A 26673-nucleotide genomic window follows, 5' to 3' on the forward strand; every position below is an offset into this window, starting at 1 on the left:
TTTTTGGGGGGAAGGGGGGAGGTTGAGGCAGGGTCTCTCTGTGTAGACCAAGCTGTCCTTGAACTCACAATGATTCACCTGCCTCTGCCTCCCAAGTGCTGGGATTAAAGGCGTGCGCCACCACGCCCGGCTCACCTGCAGGCCAGAAGAGGGCATCACATCACATTATAGATGGCTGTGAGCCACCATGTGGTTGCTGGGAATTGAACTCAGGACCTCTGGAAGAGCAGCCAGTGCTCTTACCCTCTGAGCCATCTCTCCAGCCTCCCTCCCAGCTGATTTTAATTGTTTACTCTTCTCTGTCTTCCACTTGTGGGTACATACTCAGGCAGGAACTGCTTTACTGACCTTAAGGGTGGTGACCACTGACCTTGCACACAGAAAGTACTTTAGCAATATCTATTGAACAATCTATTACTAGTCTTTACAATTTCATAAATGCAAAAGCCAAGTTCCAGAGAAGCATCAAGTAGAAGACCCAGGAAAATGATGTTCCTGATCTCCTTTTAAACTCACTTACCAGTGTTACTTCACTATTTCATATGTGGTAGTTAAAAAAAAAAAGCACCCCTATGCAGATGTGGTGGCATAAGCCTACAATCCCAGCATCTGGAAGGTTGAGGTAGGAGAATCACAAGTTTGAGGCCAGCTTGAGCTACCTAACAAGTTTAAGGCTAGCCTGGGCTATCTCAAAAACAAAACAAACAACAAGAAGTAGCCATTCTATTCTGCAGCTATTAAAAATGAGAAATGTGGATCTTCCACACATGGGCCCTGGGGACCAAAGTCGAGTCTCTAAGACCCACTGAGCCAACGCACTGGCCTGAAAAGGAGAAATGTGAAGAAACAACAACAAAAATCTTTAAACCCAAAGAGTAAAGTGAATATTAGACCATAAAAAGAATGAAGTCCAGGTACATACTGTGACATGAATGAACCTTGAAAACACACTAAGAAAAGCCCCCCACAAAAGACCAGCCAGAAAGCCGGGCATGTTGGTGCACACCTTTAGTCCCAGCACTAAGGAGGAAGAGGCAGGTGGTTCTCTGTGAGTCTGAGGCCAGCCTGGTCTACAAAGTGAGTCCAGGACAGCCAGGGCTACACAGAGAAACCCTGTCTCAAAAAAATCAAAAAGACCAGCCAGTATCCTACTTGTATGAACAATGAAGGAAGGCAAATCTAGAACCAGAAATTCACTGGTTGCCTAATCTTATATAGGCTGGAATGGAGAGTACCTGTCAATGAATATAAGGGTTTTTTCTGCAGTAGCAAAAATGCTTTACAATTGGATTGCAGTGACAACAGCAAACCTCTGTAAGGACATCTAGATTATATAATTAAAATGGGTAAATTTTATAGAGTGTAAATCTTAGTGCAATAATACTGTTTTTAAAAAAGACAATGGAGCCGGGCACAGTGACACATGCCTGTAATCTCAGCACTTGGAGAGGCAGAAGGAGGTAGATTTCTGAGGTTGAGGCCAACCTGGTCTACAATGAGTTCCAGGACCGCCAGAACTATGTAGAAAGACCCTGCCTCCAAAAAACCAAAAACATTAAAAAAACAAACAAGCAAATGAATGACTAAGGTACTGTGCGTGCACTCCGATGATTGTCCTAATATTCAATACCCTCTTTCATAACATGACTTCCAATCTGTAGGTAATATCTAAACATCCAGAGTAAGAACCCCATTCCCCATTCTTTTTGTTGTTCCAGAAAGATGGCTCAGTGGATAAGAGCACTTGCTGCTCTTGCAGAGGATCTGAGTTTGGTTCTCAACATTCACACAGTGGCTCATAGCTGCCTTTACCTCCTGCTCTAGGGGATTTATCACCCTCCTCTGGCCTCCATAGGCACTGCAGGTATATGGTGCACACACAGACACAAAGACAAACACACATAAAAATATATAACATTAAAATGAAAAGCAAGAAGACTTTCTAGCCCTGTCCTTCATTTCCTTTAAAAAAAAAAAACCTAGCTAGAACCTAGCTATGCTAACAAGGCATCCCTAAGGTACTGCCCTCAAACACATGGTCCTGAGAACTCACGATCACATTGTATATCTAATCAACCAGGATGGCCATGGGTCTCAGAACACTCATACCTACAGCACAATCAAGGCAGAACAGGAATAAGAAAAAGCAGGGATAATCACAGTTGAAGATCACAATTACCACCACAGAAGTCATCAGTACATCATTCGTATACCCTGCTTATGGTTCCTGGGCACTCACCGGCACACCATGGGACATGAGGGTGTTAGGATTCATGAGGGTGACAAGTTGGTGAAGGAGATCAGGCTGGCTATCAAAAAGCTCAGGTGTCAGCTTCTTCATCACTTCTTCCAAGTGTTCTGCTGCAAGTGACGGGACCCCGTACCAGGTTTTTGGCTCACCCCTGCTCAAGTTAAAAAGGGATACAGAATGGTCATATGCATAGTTATATAACGAGCCCATCCAGACTGCCCCCCTAGCTTACCATAGCCTGACTCACCAGTGGAGGTAGTTAATAGAGTAACTCCAGTGATCCTCAATATGCCAGCAAAAGGCTGAGAAGACCATGCCCACATACAGCCAGGGTACCTTCATGCCAGAAATATCTGCATTGATGTGGCACAGTACAGACTGCTCCAATACAGGCATCACATTCAGGTTCCAACCACTTGTAGCATACTCCTGTCAGGCCAAGTGTTTGTACAGAAGGATGAGGATTATGCCAAGGAACCAAGTGTCATCCCCCCACACCCTCCCCCAGGTACTAAGGATTAAAATTCCAGCTTCACAAATGTGTGAACTGTGTTCTACCACTGTATCCTATGTCCTTTCTACCTTTAGTTTGAGACAGGGTCTCACTAAACTGCCCTGGCAGGCCTTGAGCTTGTGATCCTCTTGCCTCAACCTCCTGAGTAGCTAGGATAGGCCTAAACTACCAATCCCAGCATTTTTTTATTTATGTGTGTGTACGCATGTGTATGTACAGTGTAATGTGAGTGTATGCTTGAGTGGGAGCACATGTGTGAACATCTACGTGGAGGCCAGAGGCCAACATTACTCTCCATGTTATTTTTTGAGACAGGACCTATCACTGATCTCACAGTTCTGCAACTGGCTAAACTGGCTCTGCGGATCCTTGTCTCTGCCTGCCTACCCTCAGCTCTAAGATTACAGAGGCAAGCTACCACACCTGGCTTTTATGTGGTTTCTAGGGATCCAAACCTGGGTCCTCATGCTTGCACAGCAGTCACTTTACCAATTAAGCCATCTTCCCAGCCCCAGTTTTTTGGTTTAAGACAGGATCTCACTCTGTAGCCCAGGCCAACATCAAAGTCACAGTAATGCTGCCCGAACCTCGTAAAGGCTGAGATTACAGACGTTGAGTGATCAACATTCAACAAGAACTTAGTTATCTGCTTTCGCACAGGGAGTTTTAATTTGGGCTTCATACCTAACAACGTCTGAGTTCTCTCTGCTTCGTTCCCCCACAAGTGCACATCCACAAAATTCCAACTCAATTCACTTTAATTTTGTGAATACTGTGGATATGTATCTACCATAAGGACTGCTCTATCAACTGGTTTTCAACAGAAGTCCCAGAAACATGATGTGGTATGTGCCTGTTAATGCTAGCAATTAGGAGGTTATAACAGGAAGTTCACATATTTGAGGATAGCCTGGGCTACATTGAAATACTCTTTGTCAAAAAATAAAGTGAAACTGGGCATGGCACTACATGCCTTTAATTCTAGCATTCAGGAAGAAGAGGCAGACAGACCTTTGTGAATTCAAGCTCAGTCTGGCCTACATAGTGAATTCTAGGTCAGCCAGAGCTACAAAGTAAAGCCTTGTCTCAACAAATAAATAAAACAAAAGAACATATACTGGGGAAAGGGTAATATTTCTAATAAATAATGCTACATAAATTGAAAGCTATATGCAAAAGAAAAAACTAGACCCAATCTCATTAACAAAATCAAACTCTAAACATATTAAAATGTAAATATAAGACTAAAACTATATAGCCAGACAGTGAGTGGTCTATAGAGTGAGTTCCAGGACAGTCAGGTCTAGAAGACCTAACTATGAATCTGTGAAATAAAACATGGAAAATACTATAGGACATTGAAATGGTCAAAATTTTCGTACACAAAACTTCAAAAACACAAGAAATAACAACAAAAAAGATAAATGTCACTGTAACAAATTAAAAGGCTTCTGCACAGAAAGGGAACAAAAGGCAAGTAGGGTATATATGCTTGCAGTCCCAGCACTCAGAAGGCTAAGAAGAAAGAAGAAAGACTGTGCACAAGTTTAACAGGAGCCTATGCTGAGTACCAGGCCAGGGCTACATATCAAGACCCTATTTCAAAGGGGGAAAAAAAATCCAAAAATGAAAAAGCTAAACAAACAAAAAAACACAAACCAGCAATAACATAAAAAAGACACAACAACAAAGAGACAAGATACACAATAAGTATTTGCAAACTATTTGCCTAACATGAACAACTAGAGTTAAAACTCAGAAAAATTCAACAAAAAAAGCAGATGAGATTTTAAAATACAGCAGATAGATATAAAGTTATCAACAATTGAAAGATTTAATAATTGTTAAAGAGATGATATAAAAGCAACAAACAAGGGCTAGAGAGATGGCTCAGAGGTTAAGAGCACTGGCTGTTCTTCCAAAGGTCCTGAGTTCAATTCCCAGCAGCCACATGGTGGCTCACAACCATCTATACTGGGATCTGATGCCTTCTTCTGGCCTGCAGGCATACACGCAGATAGAGCACTCATATACATTAAATAAATAAATCTTAAAACAAAAAAAAAACCCGTAACAACAACAACAACAAAAAAGAAAGTGAAAAGCTGGTTCCTAGCAACAGGGGAGGGAAAGGTATATAAAAAGACTAGTGAATACTAAGTTAAAGTTAGGACATGCTAGTATGTCCCTGCATAGTGGGATGACTAGTGACAATAATTATGTACTATATATTTTAAAAAGCTTTATGAAAGGATTGTGAATGTTTTAATGATAAGGAAATTAAAACGTTTCAGAAGATATGCAGTGATTCACACAATGTATACATGTTTTAAAAACATCCCATAAATACATATAATTTATGTCTTGAGATTAATTTTTATTTTTAACTAAGTGTATATATGTGTACCACCTAAGAACCCATGGAGGCCAGAAAAGAACATTGGATTTCCTGGAGCTAGAGTTACAGCCAGTTGTAAATTTGGCTTTTCTACAAACACAGCAAGTGCTCTTAACCACCAAGGCATATCTCCAGGCCCAGTAGAATTTTAATATTTTTATGTATCAATTTCTCAAAAGTTCAAATTAAAACCTAACAAGCCAAAGAAAAATCAAAACACAGACAGACAAAAAAACAAAAAACAAACAAACAAACAAACAAACAACCTGAACCCAAATGCAATTTCCACTCAGTCAAGCCTGGACTCTCAATTCCACCTATGCTCACTTCTCCCGTGATTCTTACAACAGATTGCAGGCCAGGCAGTGGGGTGCAGGCCTTTAAGTCTAGCACTTGGGAGGCAGAGGCAGGAGAATCTCTAAATTTGAGGCCAGACTGGTTTACAAAGCGAGTCCAGGACAGACAAGGCAACAAAAAGATACCTGTCTCAAACCTTCCCACCTCGCAAAAGAGCAAGTTCGGTATACTCCCTCTCACACTACAAATAAGAAATGGCGCGCAAAGGTTAGTTAATAACCCTGGGAGGCTTGCTCTTTTTCTGAAGGGAAACAGAGAAGTGTATCTAGGCAAGAGGGGAAGTGGGGAAGCTAGGAGTGGAGGGAGAGAAAACTGCAGTTGGGATATTAAAGTATGAAAGAATAATGTTTTAAAAAGGCATCTCATGCATCCACATTCTAGATACTACCTACGCTGTGGTCTGTTTTATGTTTTGGGGTTTTTTGGTTTGTTTGTTTTGTTTTGTTCTCTCTTTTTTTTTTTTTTGGCTTTTTCAAGACAGGGTTTCTCTTTGTAGCCTTGGTTGTCCTGGACTTACTTTGTAGACCAGACTGGCCTCGAACTCACAGCGACCCGCCTTGCTTGGCCTAGGCTGTGTTTTTACATATAGTATTTCATCTAAATCTTAAAGTAACTACCCAAGGCGAGCATAATTATCTCTGCTTTACAGGGATATTGTGTCTTTCAGACACTAACTGACTTCCCCAAGCTCATACAGCTGACATATAACCGTAATTAACTCACTCACCTCCTCCTCTGGGGTTAGGTGCCGCTTACTGTCACTGACAGGGAAACCACTGCCAAATTCTTTGGAATGGATGTCAGCCCCATACTCAACAGTCACATCCTCCTCAATGCTATTCACCAGGCGCCAGAACTCCTTCTCTACAAGTTCTGTGGGTACCATCTGGGGAGACAAGGCTAGTAGATTACATCTTATCCTGTTCACATTAATTCAGGAGAGGTACTGTACCAGTGCCTATGCAACTAGCCCCAGCACTACCCCAGCTCTCCATCACCTACGTGCACAGGCATGTTGAAGTAGTCAGCTTTAAAGGAGTCAGCCATCTCCCCAAAGCTTTGCAGAGTATATTCCCGGGTAGCTTGCTCAAAGCCAAAGGCTTCAGGGGGCCGCTTACACTCCTGAAACCCAAAAGAGAACAAGTCATAAAAATCGAGGCAAAGAGAATCATCTCAAGTGGAACTGAAACATGAGATAGCCTTTAGTCGGCCTTTAAGGATCCTAGAGCAAGCCTTGCTTTACAGCTCTACCTTTTGTTTCTTACCACATCGCCTTGTACAGTATACTCGTCCTTTTTTATCCCTTTGTGTGTGTGCAGGAGCACACCCAGTCTTGCCTAGAATAAGGTAAGACCATCAATGTATGCCCCCCTGAAACCCAGAGAAAATGCAAAAGACAAGCAGGGAGAATATGAAGGCAGGTACTTGGCCCTCATTGCTGCTTTTGTGGCTCCTTACTACACTACACCTCCCTGCCCCAGGCACATTCTCTCCTGAATACCTCTGTTCCTGAAAAACCCTATTTCCCTACCTGGAACATCAACCAAATCTTAATACCCTAATAGGAGGAAAGCAAGTAATCATTATACCCATTCGATAAAAATGTCATTATCTTTATCTAATACAGAAAAAAGTATGAAGTTAAAGTCTTTATAAAATATATTTAATTTTTAAAATGTATTAAAGATAATTTCATATATGATGAAAAAGAGAAAATACTTAGGAATCAAAAGGACATTTAATTTTTTTTTTATTCCTAGCCAGGATTGATGGTGCAGGCCTATAATTTCAGTTACTTGGGAGGCTGAGGGAGGACTACAAATTTAAGGCCTGCCTGGGCCACAAAGTGAGTTCAAAACAAAAATAAAAAATGAAACCCAGCCTGGAGAAATAGTTCAGTCATAGAGAGCACGTCTTTAGCATGCTCAAAGCCCCAGTTTCTATAAATAGATAGATGGTTTATCTATAGACAGTTGATCCTGTCATTCAAAGCTCATTCATGACATCTTCCCTCATCACTACTCTTAATTTTCCTTGAGCTGAGCATGCTGGCTCATACCCTTAATCTAGGCTCTAGGATGCTGAGGAAGGACTGATAGAAATTTGAGGCCAGCCTGCGACATAGAGACCCTATCTTAACTAAACAACCAACCAACCAATCAATGAAACAAACTCATCTTTCCTATCTGGTCAACTACTACAACTCAGAGTTTCTTTGTTGTTGTTGTTGTTTTTCGAGACAGGATTTCTTTGTCTACCCTTGGCTTGTCCTCTCTTTATAGATCAGGCTGGCCTCAAACTCAGTGATCCGTCTGCCTCTGTCTCCCTAGTGCTGGGATTAAAGGCGTGCACCACCACACCGGCCAACTCAGAGTTTCTAACATCAATTTATCATCTGCTTACATGTCACTACACATAGTTCATCGCCATACACAGTCCACCTAATCTTAATACTCCACAGATAGTCTGGGAGCCCCCAGAGGACAGGGGCATAAATTACAGCTTCTCTTCCTTTTTCTCACAAAGTCTGGCCTCACTCTTGAGGTCCCAAAGCAGAGTAATACTATGGCTGAGGTAGAAGGTTCCCCTTAGACTACACAACAAAGGAAGGCAAGAAAACCCATGCAGACTGGGACTGGGGAGGCCTTACCGCCATGACACATTTTGGACACCTCCAGACACCTTTCGGGATTTCAGGCAATGGAGGCAACAGGCAAAAGATGTGGTAATTGTCATCACAGCCATCACACAGCAAGAGTTTGTCATCTTCATCTCCTCGGGAACACATTCTGCATACGTATGACTCAATCTGCCAGACAGAAGCAAAGGGTTATGAATATAGGCCCTGCCAAGTGTTCAAATACCAGGCCCCTCCAGACAATATCCTATTCCAGAGAGTTCTTCATTGGAAGCCAGAGGTGTTTGTTGGCTGGGATGTTCATGGCACTATACACACTATCATTCGAGGCTTGGCGTTTACTTGCAGGCATGTACCACCTCCCTCAAACAGAGATGAGAGAAGTTTTTTTTTTCTTTTTGAGACAGGGTTTCTCTGTGTAGCCTTAGCTGTCCTGGACTCGATTTGTAGACCAGGCTGGCCTCAAACTCACAGTGATCCACTTGCCTCTGCCTCCCAAGTGCTGGGATTAAAGGTGTGCGCCACCACGCCCGGCTGAGAGAAGTCTTATAGTCTCCAATCTTCTCATTTTTAGTCATTCGATAAACACTTGTATTGTATGGCAGAGATGAGGAAAATCTGGTATCTGCTTTCAAAGGGCACACATTACTCTAGTGTGTTCATAAAAATTGAAAACTGCCATAGCAGCCTATAAGAAATACTGGGGGAACCTAGAGAAGGAAGCAGCACTCGTATTACTTAGAGATGAGGATGGACTGTGGGGAGGAAGTACTTCATTTGAAAGGGGACACTTGACTAACTGAAACTTGAAAGCAAGGTGGTACTTGGTGATTGGAACAAAGCACAAAGAGAAATTCTTTGAGGCAGAAGAAACGGTATGTGCAAGGGATGTGCGATTATAAAAGAAATAAAGGTGCATCTCTTAAAGAAAAAAATGAATAAAGCTACAAATAGTTCAGACCAGCTATAGCAGAGAAGTGAGGTAGGTGGTGCTGGACAATGAGGTTAGAGGTCAGGAGCCTGGAGCATGCATGACAATGAAGATGTTAGCCTTTATCCTGAAGCACTGGACAATAGGAGTCTTCTCTGGATACTCCTAGCAATTTATGTCCACAGTAGCTGTTTACTCTTTCTTGTTTCTTTGTTCCAAAATAGCTGGCCTTGTTTTCCCCAATTAAGTAAGCTACCTGCAGGCAGGGCCCTCTAGACCCACTTTTCTACTTAATGCAACCTGGTCCAGTGCCATGCTGGAGAAATGCTCACTGAAGGGATGAGAAGCAGAGCTCTAGGAAGTCAGGGCTGGGTCCTTACAAACTGGGCATTGCTGTGGTTCCTTCGCAGCCTCATGGTCATCTTGGTGCAGGGCTCCGGGCTGTGACTCAGTTCCTCCTTGCCTTCTAGAAAGGTCTTGGGTGAGGCTGATTCCATCTTCACATCCCCACCTAACTCCTCCTTTACCACTACAGTGGGGGGACACTCAGGCCCTTCTTTATCTGTAGGAGAGAAAAGCAGTTCTAGGCTTAAATCTGTAACCTTTACCGTCCTGCCTTCTTCCACATGAAGCCATCCTCAGTATCTCAGGCCTCACCTTTTTTCCGCAGAGTCTTATCCTTGGCCATTAGGCCCAGCCCCATCATCTTGGGGCCTGCTCCATATATCTGCAGCTTCTTCAGTTCTGGATTCTTTTCAATGTCTTCCTCTGTGGGTTCAGGCTACAAAGGAAGCAGGAAATGAAATGAGTCAAGACTACTATCTGGAGCAGACTGCCCAATTCTAAAAGAAAAGCTCAGACTATATACATATATGTATGTATCACCAAGTTTGTGCCAAGAACTCATGCACAGATGGTGCAGGGCAAGAATTCAGAGCTGCTTTTTGAAGAATAGGAATAAATCCTCAGTCTTCCCCCCTCTCCCCCCCGCCCCCAAGACAGGGTCTCGCTGTGTAGCCTTGGCTGTCCTGGACTCACTTTGTAGACCAGGCTGGCCTCGAACTCACAGTGATCTGTGTGCATCTGCCTCTGAGTGTTAGGATTAATGGCGTGTACCACCATGCCCGGCTCTCAGTCTTATCTTTAAAAGGCCACCAAGATGACTCAGCAGGCCAAGCTGCTTGCTTACCGTCAAGCTTGACAACCTGAGCTGAATCCCTGGGACCCAGGTGGTAGACGGTAAGAACTAACTACAGTAAACTGTCCTCCAGTACATGCTTGCCAAAGAAGAAACACAGATATGCACACACACGCACAGCAAATCTAATAATGATAATTTTCTTAAAAATTAGGTGTTCATAGGTCCCAACTCTAGCTGAGGCACTATGAGTAGCTGACAGCTGACAGGGGAAGGAAAGTGGCCACTGGTAAGGCTTCCCACTCCCTAGTGGATGATGTACAAATGAGCAAACACAAACTGAACTCAGTAGATGAAAAAACATTAATTAGGAGGCTGGAGAGATGGCTCAGAGGTTAAGAGCACTGTCTGCTCTTCCAAGCGTCCTGAGTTCAATTCCCAGCAACCACATGGTGGCTCACAGCCATCTATAATGAGATCGGGTGCCCTCTTCTGGCGTGTCGGCATACACACAGGCAGAGCACTGTATATTTAATAAATAAATAAATCTTAAATATATCTATGTTTCATTAAAAAAAGAAAAAACAATTTAAGAACATAAAAAAAGGCATGAAGTTTAGACATGTGATAGAGGATTCTGGAAGAAGTTAGGGGAAGAGTGAAGGGCGTATACACTATATACATACATAAAAATTTCAAATAAATAAATATAAATATTTCAGCAGCTAGAGAGATGATTGAGTGGTTAAGAGCACCCATATAGGCAACTTGCAATTAAAAACCTATATCTCCAGCTCCAAAGAATCAGACTCCTTCTTCTTGCCTCTGCGGGCAATTGTATTCACATGTTCATATTTCTCCACAAAAACACATGTACATACACATAATTAAAAACTAAGTCTAGCTGGGCAGTGGTGGCGTACGCCTTTAATCCCAGCACTCCGGAAGCAGAAGCAGGCAGATCTCTGTGAGTTCGAGGCCAGCCCGGTCTACAAAGTGAGTCCAGGACAGCCACGGGTACACAGAGAGACTCTGTCTCAAAAAAGTAAAGTCTTGAGGTTAAGAGCCATCACTGGGTAATCTTCCAGAGGGCCCAGGTTCAATTCCCCGCAGCCACATGGCAGCTCACAATCATTGGTTAACTCCTGTTCTAGGCAATCCAACACCTTCTTCCGGCATCCATGGTGCATGCACATACATGCAGATAAACATCCATACACAGAAAATGTTTTAAAACTCGAAAAAGAAAAAAATAAGCTTTTAAAGAATTTAAAAGAAAAATGAAAAGGAATTAAAGACAGAATCTCAGTTTTCCTAACTATAAAATAAAAATATTAGCCTCTGCCTTATAGCTTAGGGATAATATATTCCTGAATAAATTTCCTGAATAAATGTAGCTACCATCCCTTTGGTTCAAAGAAGCCTCTCTTTACAGCAAATGGAAACCATCACAGAAAACCACAACTGGACACAAGGCAGAGATCAATGGATCGTGTGGAGCCCAGCCCCAGTGAATAAATCTTCATCACGGCTCTTCCATCTATGGCTCAAGGAATAGTGTGGAGAAAAGATGGGAAGATTCTCAGAGCCAGAACACCAGGAAGTCTGCTGTGAAAGTATCTCCCAAAAATGGCTACATAAACAAGACCAGAACAATAGTAATATCAATAAAAATGTTAACGTGAATGGGGATTAAATTTCATGGGGTCTCATCCCTAGACAAAGAACTACAGGCAAATACTGATTGCTAGGAGAATTAACTTCACCCAAGGATAAGCCCCTTTATTATCTAATGCAGAGTGAAACTTTGAAAAAAAAAACATATATATTATTTTATTACATATTATATATTATATATGGGAGAGGTTTGAGGGAGATTAACTGCAAGTAGATGGAGAGAGAAAAACATATAATTAAGTCTATTTTGATTAAATATTAAATAAATAAAGAGTAACATTATTGCTGAGTATGGGAAGTACATGCCTTTAATCCCAGCATTTGGGAGGCAGGCAGATCTCTGAGTTCAAGGCCAGCCTGGTCCACAAAGTGAGTTCAAGTACTGCCAGGGCTACACAGAAAAACCATATTTTGAAAAAATAAATGAACAACAACAAAAAAAAAACAAAGAAAAAAATGAGACGGACTTCCACTCTATGAGCAAACTGACTGAAGAAAGGAACAAACCAAGCACACAGGGCAGACATAAACGAAGTCAGAGAGACATGCTAATACTTAAAAGCACAAAGAAAGGGCAACAGTGTACAAAGCATTAGTGATTGCCGCTGACTTTCCATCCCAAAGCTCCTAAGCAGCAAGAAGAAAAGTACTCACATCAGGCTGTAGTCTCTTTGCCCGTCGTCCGTAACTGTTGAACTTGGAAGGCTGCACAGACTGTCGAAGGGGGATGCTGTGCGGTTTATATTCCTTGTCTTTCTCCTCATTATCAAATGGACGTGTGTTACACTGCTGGGATAAGTAAAGGGTAAGGCCCAGAGAATGGAACCTCAGCCCCTAAAGTAAGACCTTCCTATATGTGTGGCATTTATGGCATAATGGGCATGTGAAGGTCAGAGAACAACCCCTCGGAGTCAGTTCTCTCCTTCCACCAGGTGCATTCCAGGTCAAAGTCAGGTCATCAGGCTTAGAAGCAAGCACCTCAACCCAATGAGCCACCTGCCAGCCACTGATGAAGCCTTCTCCTCCCCCCACCCTCACCCCACTGTGGTAGAGAGGAGTGTGTGAGATGGTGACTGAACACATGGGGTTCTACAGATAAATAACTATAGGACTTCGACAAAAAACACTATCAGAAGACAAGAAATTATCACTAGGAAAAGGTAAGGTGCATTTTTCCAGACTCCAATCCATGGAACCAATCCTATTTTTTAAAAATGTGATGGTACACATTGGTGATCCTAGCATTTAAGAGGCTAAGAAACAGAGGATCAACGGCTCAAGGCCAAAGGACCAGCAAGATGGTTCAGTGGGTACCTGCTGTCAAACCTGAGAATCTCAGTTCAATCCCAAGGACCCCCACACGGTGGAAAAAGAGAACGGAGTCCGGAAAGCTAGCCGCTAACCTCCACATGCAAGCACCCATGCACAATAAGTGTAATTTGTAAAGCTCCAGTTGGGATCTGGGGACACACACAGCTCAGTTAATGAAGAATTTACCTAACATGGACACACAGCAGGGTGGTACATGCATCTACTTTCAGTGACCTGCAAGGTGGAGGCAGGAGGATCAAGAGTTCAAGCTTGTCCTTGCCTACAAAGTCTGAGACCAGGGCTATAGGAGGACACTGTCTCAAAAGAGAAAAGAACAGAACCTAGGCCAAGGGTACGGTAGCTGAAATCCCATATTTGGGGGACTGAAGTACAAGGACTATAACAAGCTCCAAATAACAAAGTCACTTCCAGATTCCACATCAAAAAGGAATTTTAAGGTCAGGCGCTGGTGGCGCACACCTTTAATCCCAGCACTCGGGAGGCAGAGGCAGATGGATCGCTGTGAGTTCGAGGCCAGCCTGGTCTACAAAGCGAGTCCAGGACAGCCAAGGCTATACAGAGAAAACTTGTCTCGAAAAACCAAAAAAAGAAAAAAAAGAAAAAAAGGAGTTTTAAGCCCAGTCTGAGACACATGGTGAGTGGGCTAACTACATGGTAACTTCCAGGCCACCCTGGCACATATCAAGACCCTATATCAAAATGTAAATAAATTTAAGAAACCAAACAAAGAAGTATGCCAATATGTGCCTGCAGCTAAAGGCCTTCTTACTCCACCACAGCCTGGCATCCTTACCACAAGGTTGGCTCCAGACTGGTACATTTCATAAGGATAAACAATGCGTTCATAGTGAGAGCGCAGCAGGGAACCAATGTTCTTGCCAGGTGGGTAGTTGAGGCGCTGGGCCACACGGGCCCATCGACGGTCCTTGCAGATAGTTTCATAACCACCTTCTTCCACCACAATCTGAAAGGAAGAGCAGAAAGAGACATGATGCACTGTGTGTTTCAACAAGCAGAAGTAGGACTGCAGAAAGGGTAAGGTAAGCCGCTCATTTCACCAGAAGCTGCCCCTTCTCCCACTCTCACACTGCTGTAAAAGCTGGCAAGACATGCTAATTTGCTACCAGTCTACCCTTCCATTATAGCTGAGACCCAGTACCCAAACCAAAAGGGGACACAGACCAAAACCCTAGCAAGAGTTTATTGAGACAGAGTTGGGGAATATTTGAGAAAAACCTGTTCTTACTTTGCTGAGGCTATAGAGGTCCAAGATCCGCCGTTCTACATTGGGAATCTTTAAGGATGAGCCCTGGATCTCCCAGAACTTGGCAATCTGGTCCAAATAGTTCAGTTTCACTCGTGTCTGGGCCTAAAGAAGAAACGGCTCAAAAACAGTGCCACCACCTCCTACCACCCCTGACCCATTATCACCAACACTCCATCCCACGCCCCCAACACTCCACAGTAACCCATCTTTTGGCTCAAACTTAGGAAAGGAGAAAGGGAACAAAGTAGATTTTCCCCAGTGAAACGGCCCCACTTTTCTCTCATTTCCCAGGAAAAGCTCATTGTAGTCTTTATACATATTCTCTCTCGGTCTCCTGGCAAGGTTGTTTGTATACTATCTCTTTACAGATAAATAAACAGGGCCAAAAGAGTTAAGTCACATAACAAGCACCAAGCTATATGAATATCAAGCAACTCTAAGAAATTAGCTCTGCTAATTTCTGATTCGGTGCATTTGAGCAAGTGCACACTATTCACTGCATCCCCATATATTTTTATTAGGAAATAAATGCCAGGCGTGGCAGCTCACACCTGTAATCCCAGCACTTGAAAGGGAAAAGTAAGAAGATGAATTCAAGTCTACCCCCCATTACAGAGCAGATTTGAGGCCCGCCTGGGTTACATGAGACACTGTCTCAGGAAACAAAAAAGAGGAAAAGGAAAATAGCACACTTACCCCAGAAATATGGACTTAATTAAGAAAAGTAATGAGGACCATATGGAAACTTCAGAATTGCATTTAAGTTCTGCACAGGGCTCCAAGAGAGCGCATTCATCTCCTTTTGTACCACACAAAATGTTTTGTGGTGTCTGAACGCTGAGAATGGCCTGAAGAACTAGGATAGCACACTGAAACAGCAATGGTACCTGACTACCTCAAGAACTGATATAGACAAAAGATCCTAGAAACAAGGCTTCCCATGCTTGCCTGAAATCTCACTGGTCTAAGAAGGGTCGAAGGGTTCCCAAAGGCCCTAAGTCTCTAACTATCACGTGAGCCAGAGGCCCTTTTCTAAAGAGAACTAGGGTAGTTGTAGGTCAGGTCTTTGAGTCCTGAGAAGAACTGAGGTCTAGCTACGGTAAGAAACGAACTCAAGCTCCTTGGCTGTGAGAATGAATCCTTAAGGAGCTAAGAACACCTTCCATCTGAACCCATTTCCAAACAGCCTCAGCCCGGCTCCTTCTTCCCCTCATTAACGAGCATGAAATCCCTAGAAGCCATGCCCATAGCTGTCCAGCCAAAACCTGGTCAGATTTATTTCTCCAACCTAGAACAGATTACTCTGATTCTGGATGGAACAATATCTAGTTGAGGAGAGTAAGTAGTTTTCAATGAGGACAATTATTTTTTCTTTCTTTTATTATTATATTTTATTCAGATTACATCTGATTGTTATCCCCACACTTGTATCTTCTCATCCCCCCTCTTTCGCCCTATTCCCCTCCCCTAGACCTCTGACAGAAGGGGACCTCCTCCCCCACCATATGACCACAGCCTATCAAGTCTCATCCGGATAGCCTGCTTCCCCTTCCTCTGTGTGACACTGGGCCTCCTACCAAGGGGAAGTGATAAAATTTGGGGCACCAGAGTTCATGTCAGAGGCAGTCCTAATGGGGAACAATTCTATGTTTCATACACACCCACCCACTTACCCCATCACAAATATATATTTTAGGGTACTGGTATTCAACTGGACCCAATACTCCACTAGAATATTTAATAGTGCTCAAAGGTACATATTAAGGGGAATTAATCAATTAGTGGGAAGGAAACACGCATCTAACTTGTATCTTCTATGGAAAACTCTAGGACTTTACCTAAAACCAGTCTTAGGACACACAATCTCATCATCCCAGGGCATTCTCAAGTTCCACTGGAAAGTATCACCTGTCCTAGGGGCCTGTACAGAACAAGAGAGGGAAAAGTCTGCCTGCTGACCCCTGCCCATGTCTGTAACCATTTTAGCCTCTACACAGATCAATTCTTAGGTTGTTTTTGCTCTTCTACCTCACCACCTACTCTACCAAGTATCAAAGAAGGAAGGTTGGAAGTACAAGCCCATAGATAAATTAGATATATGAGACCACACTGAGCTGGTCAGGGAAGGAAGAGGTCTTGGTCATCCACAGAGCTTTTGTTGACCAGGTTGGGTAGCATTGACAGGGAAAATTCATAAGTAGCAAAGTTTTATGGGAAAAAAACACCCCTAGCCTTTGACTATCAAATGAAAATAGTGAATTCCAAAGCTGCATCTATGTCCTGGGCACGCTTATCCTTCCTCCAAAGCCCAGGGGCAGCCATTAATCTCACCTCCAGCTCATTCAACCTCTGGATTCGGGGAGTAAACCTGAAGTTGTCCACTTCCACAGCAAAGGGTGGCTGCCAGTCCTAGGAGGATTAAAAAGGGAAAGGAAATTGTGTTATCCCACTTTAATGCAAGATCAGACGGCATCAAAAGCAGCTCCACTAATACCTCCTAAAACTTCTAGCCACCTTAGACCCATCACCCGGGCAAACATAAATGGACCCACTCCCAACTCTCCCCGAGCCTTATAATAGGCCATAAAAGCCCCTCAGGCCCATATGCAAGGCCTCATACACATGCCCTGGTAAACTTCTAAATCTCTCCCAAAGTACAGTGCAAAGATTCTGATATATATATATATATATATATATATATATATATATATATCTCAAACAGTTAACCACACCCACATCATCACCCTTCCCTCAAAGGACACATAGCCTAGAGTTCCGGCAACCATGCACGACTGGGAATCAGAAGGCTTGGGTTCATGTTGTAGCTTTACTACTTATTAGCTATGAGATCTTCTTTCCTTCGGAATCTGTTTTCTCATCTGGAAAGTGGACATATGAATTTTTACCCTGGCTTCCTCACAATAAGCCTGACCCCACCAGTGACTACACATGCAGGGTGGCTCAGCTCTGGTTCTGGCATGGATTAACAGTTAGGCCATCAATGTCTATTCTCTCTGTTAAAGGGTCATAGAAGACACTGCAGGGAAGACCAAGGATCATGAATCTGCATCTCTTACTCACTCATCAAGTCTGAAAGGCTTCCTGTGGGCCCTCTCTCATATACTTGCCTGCTAAGAGGCAGGGAAGGAAGTCTGAGAGAGAGAGAGAGAGAGAGAGAGAGAGAGAGAGAGAGAGAGAGAGAGAGAGAGAGAGAGAAAGAAAGGGAGAGAGAGAAGCCCAAAAGTGGTGGCAGTGGCAAAGAATACAAGGATCCATAGAGGGGAAGCCAAGAAAAATTAATGAAAGCAGGGAAAGCTTTGCCATGTCAAGCTGGGGCTTTTTCTGTCCTGCCCAAAAGATAGCTACGAAGACTTCCCTTCCCAACAACCTCATGAATGAATACTTCTGCAGAGTCCTCAGTCCTCTCTTTCCTGGAGCTCTGGCATGCAGAAAATGGTAAAAAAAAAAAAAAAAAAGAATAAGCTAGATCAAAGTCTTCGTTCTAGAAATGGGGAAAGTATGACCCAGAGAAGAAATCCCAAGGTAGTTAGCAATAGAGTCAACACTAGAACCTGTGTCCTCTGACCACTGGTTCTTTGTACTACACACAAGTGCACATATGGCTGGAGAGTAAAAGAATGGGAAAAGAGAAAAAGGCTGTACATCTCTTCTCTTCTGCATACATGCTCTTTCTCTTAGAAAAAAACCCCAGAGGATTCATATTCGCAAGTACGCATATTCTTCCCCAGCCCACCGTAGTAGATAGAAACACCTGAGGCTGAATGAAGCAAGAGGAGAAAAAAAGTAAGCTAAAATGGTATGGCTTAAGGCCAGTGAGGCTCCCCATACCCTCTTACCGTCCATCAGACTAAACCACTCCCCTCAGCACAGATAACTCAGACAAAAAAGGTGTTCAAAGCCAAAACTGCAGGCACCTTTTTTCCTGCTCAGCGAAGTTCTAAACAATCAGGGCAACATCAAACACTTGACAGGAGACTACAGAACTAAAGCTATAGCAGGAGCGATAGGTACTACAGATAGATAAGGACGGTCCAGCAAACCTCTCATCTTCAATCCCATATTAGTACAAATGCTCAGGATGATGGCATTTGGAATGTGGTGTCAAACAGAATGGCTATCTAATTCAAGCAGCTGTGTGATGCTTCAATTATTATCCTGTCCTCCCGTCCATCTACACCAAATGTAGCAGTCACACGCTCGGAAATTCAAACCTGAAATCACCCCTCTAAAACAAACTCCAATACCCACTCACACAAAGGTATGTACCCTAAGGCCAAGCATCACTTGGGCGAGTAATTCGAGTTCCAAACAGAAGAAAGCCAGCTGTTTTAGGACCTAAAGGGGGTTTAGGAGTGTGTGTGTGCAGGGAAAAGGGGGTGGGGGAGGAGAGTGTACACACAATCACGAACAACAAAAACAGAGTCAGGTCTCTTGTACTGGAAAGAATCATGCTATTGGGGTGGAGAAAAGAAACCTACCAGAGGACAATCCCCTGGGGCCATACACACACACACACACACACACACACACACACACACACACACACACACACACCATGTACTTGTCATTCCTTTCCCAGCCTGGTCCCCCGAGGCAGTAAAAAAAGCACCTTAGGACAATCTGCCCAAAAGCCCAAGGGAGAAAAAGAGAAATTCAAACCTCAATTATCTCTATGTCAGATAGGCCTCTCCTGGCCACTTCAAAGAATAGTGCCTTAAGGCCATCCAGGAGTCTGGTCCTTTCTGCTGACCTTCCTGGCCTATGACCACCAGTTTTGACTCCTTCACCATAGTAAAACATCCTCAAATACCTGTGCTCAGGCTCCAACAAAAAAGAAATTAGTTTATCCAACACTTCCTAGACCCTAGGACTTAGAGGATTCATCTAAAACCAGCATATGGGAGGACACCAAAAGCATTACATTGAATAAGGAGACCTATGGCGCTCTCAAGTGGAAATCAAGCTCCATACCCTGAATTACCTCCTTGAACATTCGTTGTTGTTGCTGCCAAACTCAAACCACCCCAGGAATCCCATGCTGCCGCTAAACACGGATCATCATTTCGCCTCCTGTGTTAGCAAGGCAGCACACTGTCCTAGCCTTTGGAAAACGTCTGGTCTATGCAGGACTGAGAGCAAAGAGATGGCCCTTTTTGCTGACATTTGGAACCAAGGGAGATTTCCATAGCTCCACTCTTGTTTCTGAGGACCCAAGAAAGCCTTATCTACATTCCAAGCCAGAGGTAGAGTAGAAATCTTCTGAGAAGGACATACCAAGCTGACTGGTGTACATTGCTCTATAGGAACCCCGTGAGGACCACGTACAGTAAAGTTCTTACACTGCCTTCAACTAGAAAAAGGAACAATTTCCTAAACCCATCTCTGAGGAACCAGAAAGGGCACTCTCTGTGAGACTGACTTCCCAACTGGTCCATCAGGCCAGGATATTATCATAGATGAATTGGCCTGACAAAGTGTGAGTAAACATGAGTCAACACACACAGGAGCAAACCAATGACCACATCAAGCACCTTTACAGTCACAGTAATTACCACTTACCAGAGTGTACTATGTTACCTAGTTTGATCTAATTATTCCCAGCACACAATTCACAGGCTCAGGGATTACCTTACATGCCCAAGGTCATAGAGCTGCTAACCTTCTAAGTAGTTTTAAACTCAGGTCTCTCTCTCTCTCTCTCTCTCTCTCTGTAAAGATATGATCTTTCCACTACACCACATAGCCTGCCGTAAAGGGAATAAAGACAGTAGTCGTTACTTGGTATATAGTTTTGATCTGAACTGATATGCGCTAACCAAGAGATGGATTCTCTTTGCCCCCCTGTGATTCTCCAATCCACTAAGCATCTGTGTACTGAGCCGAGAAATTCTCAAGAGCGGGGTGGGAGTGGGTCTCGGACCCCAGGTTGCTTGTATGCCACAAAACAAGAGGAATATAAGCCCCAGGCACCCTTTCTCCGATTCACGAGGCATTCCCCCAAGATCCCGGCCAGCCCATCTTCTTCCCACACCTGCTGCCCTCCGCCCGGGACTTCACCACTGGCTACCCGGATCCACCCACAAGCTCGCCGCCAGAGACCATCAGCTCCCGGCCTTACCGCGGGTGGGCGGATCTTGCAAATGCCGGACTTCTCGGCGATGGGTCTGATTTTCGCGATGTAGCCAAGAGGGTCTCGGAACTCGGCCCAGCTAGGCTCGAACACCGGGCACTCCGGCGGCGGTAGGAAATCGTCGGACCCCAGCTCCATGGTGGGCCCGAGGGCTGGGCCAGAGATCGGGAGGGCTCAGACTGCCCTTAAGGATTCATGGCGCCGCCGCTGTCTGAAACCGAGGCACTTCTCGGAGTCTAGGCCCTAAGCAGGACGGCCACCGCCCGTCAAGGGCTTAGGGGGGTGGGTGCCGTGCTCTAAGTCTCACGCTGAGTTTCTTATTACCGGTCCTTAATCCTGTTCCGTTTCTTCCACACCCTAACGCTGCCTCCCAACTATTGCAGCCTTCGCTACCACACTTAAGTCCCAGTCGCGGCAGGTTTCATCGCTGCCACCGCCATCTTGGTTTGTCAGCGTCTCCCTCCCCCCCACCTCTGTACCTCACCACAACAAACCAGATCCCTCCGCGAGGAGTCTCTCCGAGTTTCATTTACTTTAAGCCAGAATAAGCCCTAGGAAGCCTTCATCCTGTAGTTATTGAGATAAATCGAGTGGTATATCCTCCCTATTTGGAAGTGGACAGTTAAAAGTATTTCCCAGACTGAGAGAAAATAGTTCATCTTATTGGCGGAAGAAGAAAATTGTAATTTGACGACCGGATCCTTTTACCGGATGGACCGGCGGTGCACGTTTAAAAGGCCGATGATGCGCATGCGCAGTCTCTATACAAACCGGAAGAGGAGCTAGAGCACATAAGCAGTGGGCCAGAACTGGTATGCGCCCTGGCATTCACACACACCCCGCGCACGCGCACGCGCACGCGCACGCGCACGCACACTCACACGCCCTAGATCCCAAGCAGGCTGTCAGCTCCTCCCCAATGTCCTTTGCTTATTCTCCCAGATCTTTTCAGTGTGAACCACGGAAGGCGGCGATTTCGAGGAATCTCCGCCCCCTTCCTCCTTCTCTCCCTCCCCCACTTCGTGCCTGCTGCTGAGGGAAGACTTACCAGACTTACACCTCTGGGTTTTTTGTTGTTGTTATTTTGTTTTATTTTTAAAGGAAAGCAGGAAGATCCTCACTTCCTAGAGAATGTGAATTTTTAGAAGCTTCGGTCCCACGTAGAGTAAAAATATATTATTCTTACCGCAGCATCATTGGCCATCAGCATTTTAATGAATGCTTTAAACTGTTCTGTATGCGTTGTTAATTGTATAAACACTAAGTGTATATGTTTGTATACATTTTGTGGCAACTACTGCTAAAAAAAATAAAGCTTGGATGTTTACATTTTTGTTTATTCCATGTATATGCACCACATAGGAGGCTAAATAGGGAGGATTTTGAATTTGAGGCGAGCCTGAGCGGCATAGCAAGATCCCATCTCACACAGTAGTAGTAGTAGTAGTAGTAATAGTAATAATAATAATAATAATAATAATAATAATAATAATAATAATAATAATAATAAAACAAAAACAACAGTAATGATGATAGCCTGAGCTACATAGCAAGATCCTGTCTCACACAGTAATAATAATAATAATAACAATGGCTGGGAAGTGGTGGCAAATGCCTTTAATCCCAGCACTCCAGAAGCAGGCTGCACAGTGAGTTCCTGTCTCCAAAAAAAAGAAAAAGAAAAAAGAAAAAAAGAAAAAGTATTGGCAGGCATAGTGGCATACATTTTAATTCCAGTAGTCAGGAGGCAGAGGCAGGTGGATCTCTATGAGTTCGAGGCCAGCCTGGTCTACAAAGATAGTTCCAGGACAGCCAGGGCTACACAGAGAAACCCTGTCTGAAAAACCTAAAATAATAATATAATAATAGTAGTAGTAGTAGTAGTAATATAAAGTAATGGGAGTGGGCAAGAGAAAATGAGTAAAATTAAGGTTGGTGAGTTTGCTGCTCCTCAGCTGAAGACAGTTTGGCTTCTCTACCTGGGGGACATCTCTGTAAAGAATAAAGACGCCCAGGCTTTTGGTCTCAGCGTTACCCAGTCTTCCTACAGTCTTCTCTACTGTCCTTAGCCCAGACCATACCACAGGGTGAAAGGAAGCCGCACACTCTTTTTAAGCCAGTTCATATTTGTAAAAAGTCACTCTATGCACCAGGAACTTTTATGAGCATGTGTAAATACAAAGGCCTTTGCCTTCCTGGAAGAGACATTGACTCGTTGGGACCTGCCAAGTACCTCATATCCCTGACCCTTGACTTTCTTGTTCATAAGATGAAGTTAAGTCATCCTTTCATTACTTAGGAAGATTTGAGATGATGCCGTTGCCCTTCTTTAAGAGCCAGGCGCTATGGAGTAGTATTCTCCCCATCTTGCAGATGAGGAGAATGAGAGCTCAGGTCCAAGTCACATGATTAGAAAGTGACAGAGGCAGGATTCAAACCTGCAACTGTCCAACTCCCATAAAACTCTGCCTGTGAAAGTCTCAGATGTTGTTCTCCACATGGAAAAGTGTTCAGGAAATGAATTCCTATTCCTTTTTCCAAGCTTCAAGTCTTGTTGGGGACCAATCGAAGACTGGGCACTGCAGGCTTCAGAATTTGGAAGTAACAGGGATCCAGCCCTGTGGTGAAAGCTGGTAGGGCCTCACCCAGCCACCTGGGAGAGACTGGTATAGAATGAGGCTGGTGTAGAATGTACCAGGCAGAGCAATAAGTCAAGGTCTTGGCTGGGCTCCCAGCCACACCCTCATCTATTTTGTACATGAACTGGCTGAGCGTGCCACTGCTTTGGTGGTAGGGATGAAACCCAGTGCCCTGCACTTACTAAACAGCCGCTCTGCCATTGAGCTGTACCCCTATCCCGCTTTTTAATTTTGGTTTGTAAAATTCCAAAATAGGTATGTGTTATCTTTTTATTGTTTCTTTGGTCTTTAATTTTTTTTCCTTGTTTATTTCTTTGACATGAGGTCTCACTTGCTATGTACCCAAGAATGACCTTAAATTCTTGATCCTCCTGCCTCCAACTCCCCAGTACTGGGTTTACAGGCAGGGGCCACGATGCTCAAGTCCGAAATAGCTCAGGAATCCATCTCTTTCCCACCTCTACTAGCCTCTGCTACATCACTTGTGAAAAGCTTACTATATCTCTACCATGTATTATGTTTTTTAATTTTTTATTATTATTTTATTTTATGTATATGTATATGGGTATTTTGCCTGAATGTAGGTTTCTGTCTTTGGAGGGCACAGGATCCTCTGGAACTGGAGTTCCATACAGCTGTGAGCGGCCATGTAGGTCGGTGCTAGGAACTGAACCTGAGTCCTCTGCAAGAGCAGCCAGTGTGCTTAGCTGATGAGCCTTCTCTCTAGCTTCTATTCCATTCCATTCTATTCTATCCTATTCTATTTTTTCCTTTGACTTCCCTTTTCTTTTTCTTTTCTTTTTTGAGATGGAGTATCGCTATTGTGTTGACCAGGCTGGTCTTAAGCTTGTATACTCAAGCAATTCAGTCTTTTGAATAGGTGGGACTATAGCTGTGCACCACCACATCCGGTTTCTACCCTGAACTGTTATAAGGATCCTAACAAGATATATGTGATAGAGAAAGAGAGAGTCACAGAGAGACAGAGAGAGAGAGAGAGAAATATAGGCATATAATACGTGCATAATACAGATACTCAATCAAAACAATGATAATTCAAAATGACTATGACAGTAGTAGATTATAGATTGATTAAAATAAAAAATCCATAATTCCACACTGATATAAATAGATGAAATTAGAGAAAAGGGAAAGTTTGTTTATTGTTTTGTTTTTGAGACAGGGTTTCATGTAACCCAGGCTGGCCTTGAACTCCTGATCTTCTTGCCTCCACTTCCCAAGTTCTGGGATTATGACGTGCCATTATACCCATCTGAGAACATTCAGAATTCTAAACAAAAAAAAAATTGAAGGAATAATGGAGTTAGGAAATCACCAACAGATGCTGAGGCTTTTCCCAAATAAGATAACACTATTAACATAGCTCTATAACCCTAATGACTAAATCTTAATCTCTCTTTTTTGGGGGTAAAATGAGACAGGGTCTCACCCCATGGCCTAAGCTGTCCTAGAATTTACAACACTCCTCCTGCCTCATTCTACAAACTTCTGGGATTAAACTTGTGAGGCACCATGCCCTATCCATGTTCTGATTTCCAAACCCTTTACTAGAAAGAATCTTTGTTTTTTTTTTAACTGATTTACTGGCTGGCACAGGGAAATTATAAGACTATCTAAGGCCAGGTGGGCTGTGGTGGTGCATGCCTTTCATCCCATCACTCAGGAGGCAGAGGCAAAAGAAATCTCTGAATAGAGAGTGAGTTCCAGGACACCCAGAACTACACAGAGAAACCCTGTCTTGAAAAAAAAAAAAACCAAAAACCAAAACCAAAACCTAGCCAAACCAAACCAAACCAAAAACAATAAAAAGTGGTACTCAAAGAAGGATGGAGACAAGTAAAAGGACACAGGAGCCACCTTAGAGTCTATCTATAGATCGAATCTGGGCCATCTTGTGTTCATTGATTTTTGTGTTTGTTGTTAGGTTTTTTGTTGTTGTTGTTGTTGTTTTTTTTTTTTTTTTTTTTTGTAGTATTTGGGAGTCAACCTTAGACTAGTGTATGCTGGGCAAGTGCTCCTACCACTAAATTTTGTTCTATTTACAGGCGTGTGCCATGGCTATCCACCTAGTAAATTTTATTTCCAGCTTATCTGTTATATCATTTGCTTTTTTTTTTGTTTGTTCTTCCTGAGACAGGGTTTCTCCGAGTTGCCCTAGCTGTCCTAGAACTCACATTGTAAACCAGATTCAACCTGCCTCTGCCTCCCTAGTGCTGGGATTATAGGCATGCACCACCAGTACTACCCAGCTTTATATCTTTTGCTTTTTAAGACAGGGTCTTTACAAATCAAGTTCCAGGCCATGTCTCAAAAGTTTTTTGTTTTATTTTAAAGCCAAGTGGTGGTGGTTCATGCCTTTAATCCCAGCACTTGGGAGGCAGAGGCAGGCAGATCTCTGTGGGTTCAAGGCCAGCCTGGTCTACAAAGCAAGTTCCAGGACAGCTAAGGCTACACAGAGAAACCCTGTCTCTAAAAACAAACAGACAACAACAAAACAAAATGAAACCAAAACAAAACAATAAAAAAAGGGCTTTTGAAAGGAGCAGGGAGGTTGGAGCAATGACTGGGTGTCTAAGAGCACTGGCTGCTCTTCCAAAGACTTAGGTTCAAGTCCTATGTGGAAGCTCATAATTGTTTCTAACTCCAGTTCCAGAGGATCCAATGCCCTCTTCTGGCCACAGGCACCAGGTACACATGTGTGCAGACATACGTGCAGGTGAACTACCCATATATGTAGTAGTAGCAGTAGTAGTAGTAGCAGCAGCGGCGGCGGCGGCAGCAGTGGCGGCGGCGGCGGCAGCAGCAGCAGTAGTGGTAGTGGTAGCAGTAGCAGTAGTAAAGACAGGGTTTCTTCGGTTGCCCCGGCTGTTTTTGAACTCACTCTTCAGTCCCGCAGCAAGCTCGAACTTGTAGTCCTACCTCCTCAGCCTCCAAAGTAGCTGGGTTTACAGGCCTGTGCACCATGCGCAGCTAACTCTGGCACATTTTGGACATCAAAATATTGAAGTTAGTGGAGCTAGGTATGGTAGTGTATGATTAGTCCCAGAACTTGAGAAGTTGGGGCAAGAGCTCATACACTAGAGACCGGCCTAGGCTACACACTGAGACTCGATCTCAGAAACTGAGAGAAGTGAGGAGATCAGAGGGGATGGAAGGGGAGGAGAGAAGAAGAAAGAAAGAAGATAGCTGAGGAAAGGGAAGTAGGGAAGGGGTTTGAAGAAAGAAGGGAGATGGAGAAAGAGATTTGGGCTACTGAAAAGAAGCAGTTTAAAGCCAGGCGTGGTGGCACACGCTTTTAATCCCAGCACTCGGGAGGCAGAGGCAGGCTTTGAGTTTGAGGCCAGCCTGGTCTAAGAAGC

At 43.7% G+C, this 26673-nt stretch overlaps 1 protein-coding gene across 6 annotated transcripts in view; it reads right to left on the reverse strand.

Moving 5' to 3' along the window:
• The window catches only part of KDM5C (lysine demethylase 5C), a 42918-nt gene extending 21709 nt beyond the window's left edge, over positions 1 to 21209 (reverse strand). For 2 of the 6 annotated variants that reach the window (XM_084789482.1, XM_084789481.1), the window contains exons 1-12: positions 20643 to 21209; positions 16835 to 16912; positions 14483 to 14605; positions 14030 to 14200; positions 12559 to 12693; positions 9747 to 9870; positions 9470 to 9651; positions 8171 to 8329; positions 6523 to 6642; positions 6248 to 6406; positions 2499 to 2680; positions 2240 to 2402 (exon numbers count right to left, since the gene is read on the reverse strand). In XM_084789482.1, the coding sequence (XP_084645608.1) occupies positions 2240 to 2402; positions 2499 to 2680; positions 6248 to 6406; positions 6523 to 6642; positions 8171 to 8329; positions 9470 to 9651; positions 9747 to 9870; positions 12559 to 12693; positions 14030 to 14200; positions 14483 to 14605; positions 16835 to 16912; positions 20643 to 20792 (1746 nt within the window). In that variant the 5' untranslated portion in view covers positions 20793 to 21209. The remainder of the gene's footprint in view (positions 1 to 2239; positions 2403 to 2498; positions 2681 to 6247; positions 6407 to 6522; positions 6643 to 8170; positions 8330 to 9469; positions 9652 to 9746; positions 9871 to 12558; positions 12694 to 14029; positions 14201 to 14482; positions 14606 to 16834; positions 16913 to 20642) is intronic. The other 4 variants (XM_084789478.1, XM_084789477.1, XM_084789480.1 and 1 more) reach the window with 4 other exon arrangements.
• Positions 21210 to 26673: the final 5464 nt, after the last annotated feature.

This window comes from Acomys minous (assembly GCF_964271855.1).
Source record: "Acomys minous genome assembly, chromosome: 7".
Lineage (NCBI taxonomy): Eukaryota > Metazoa > Chordata > Mammalia > Rodentia > Muridae > Acomys > Acomys minous.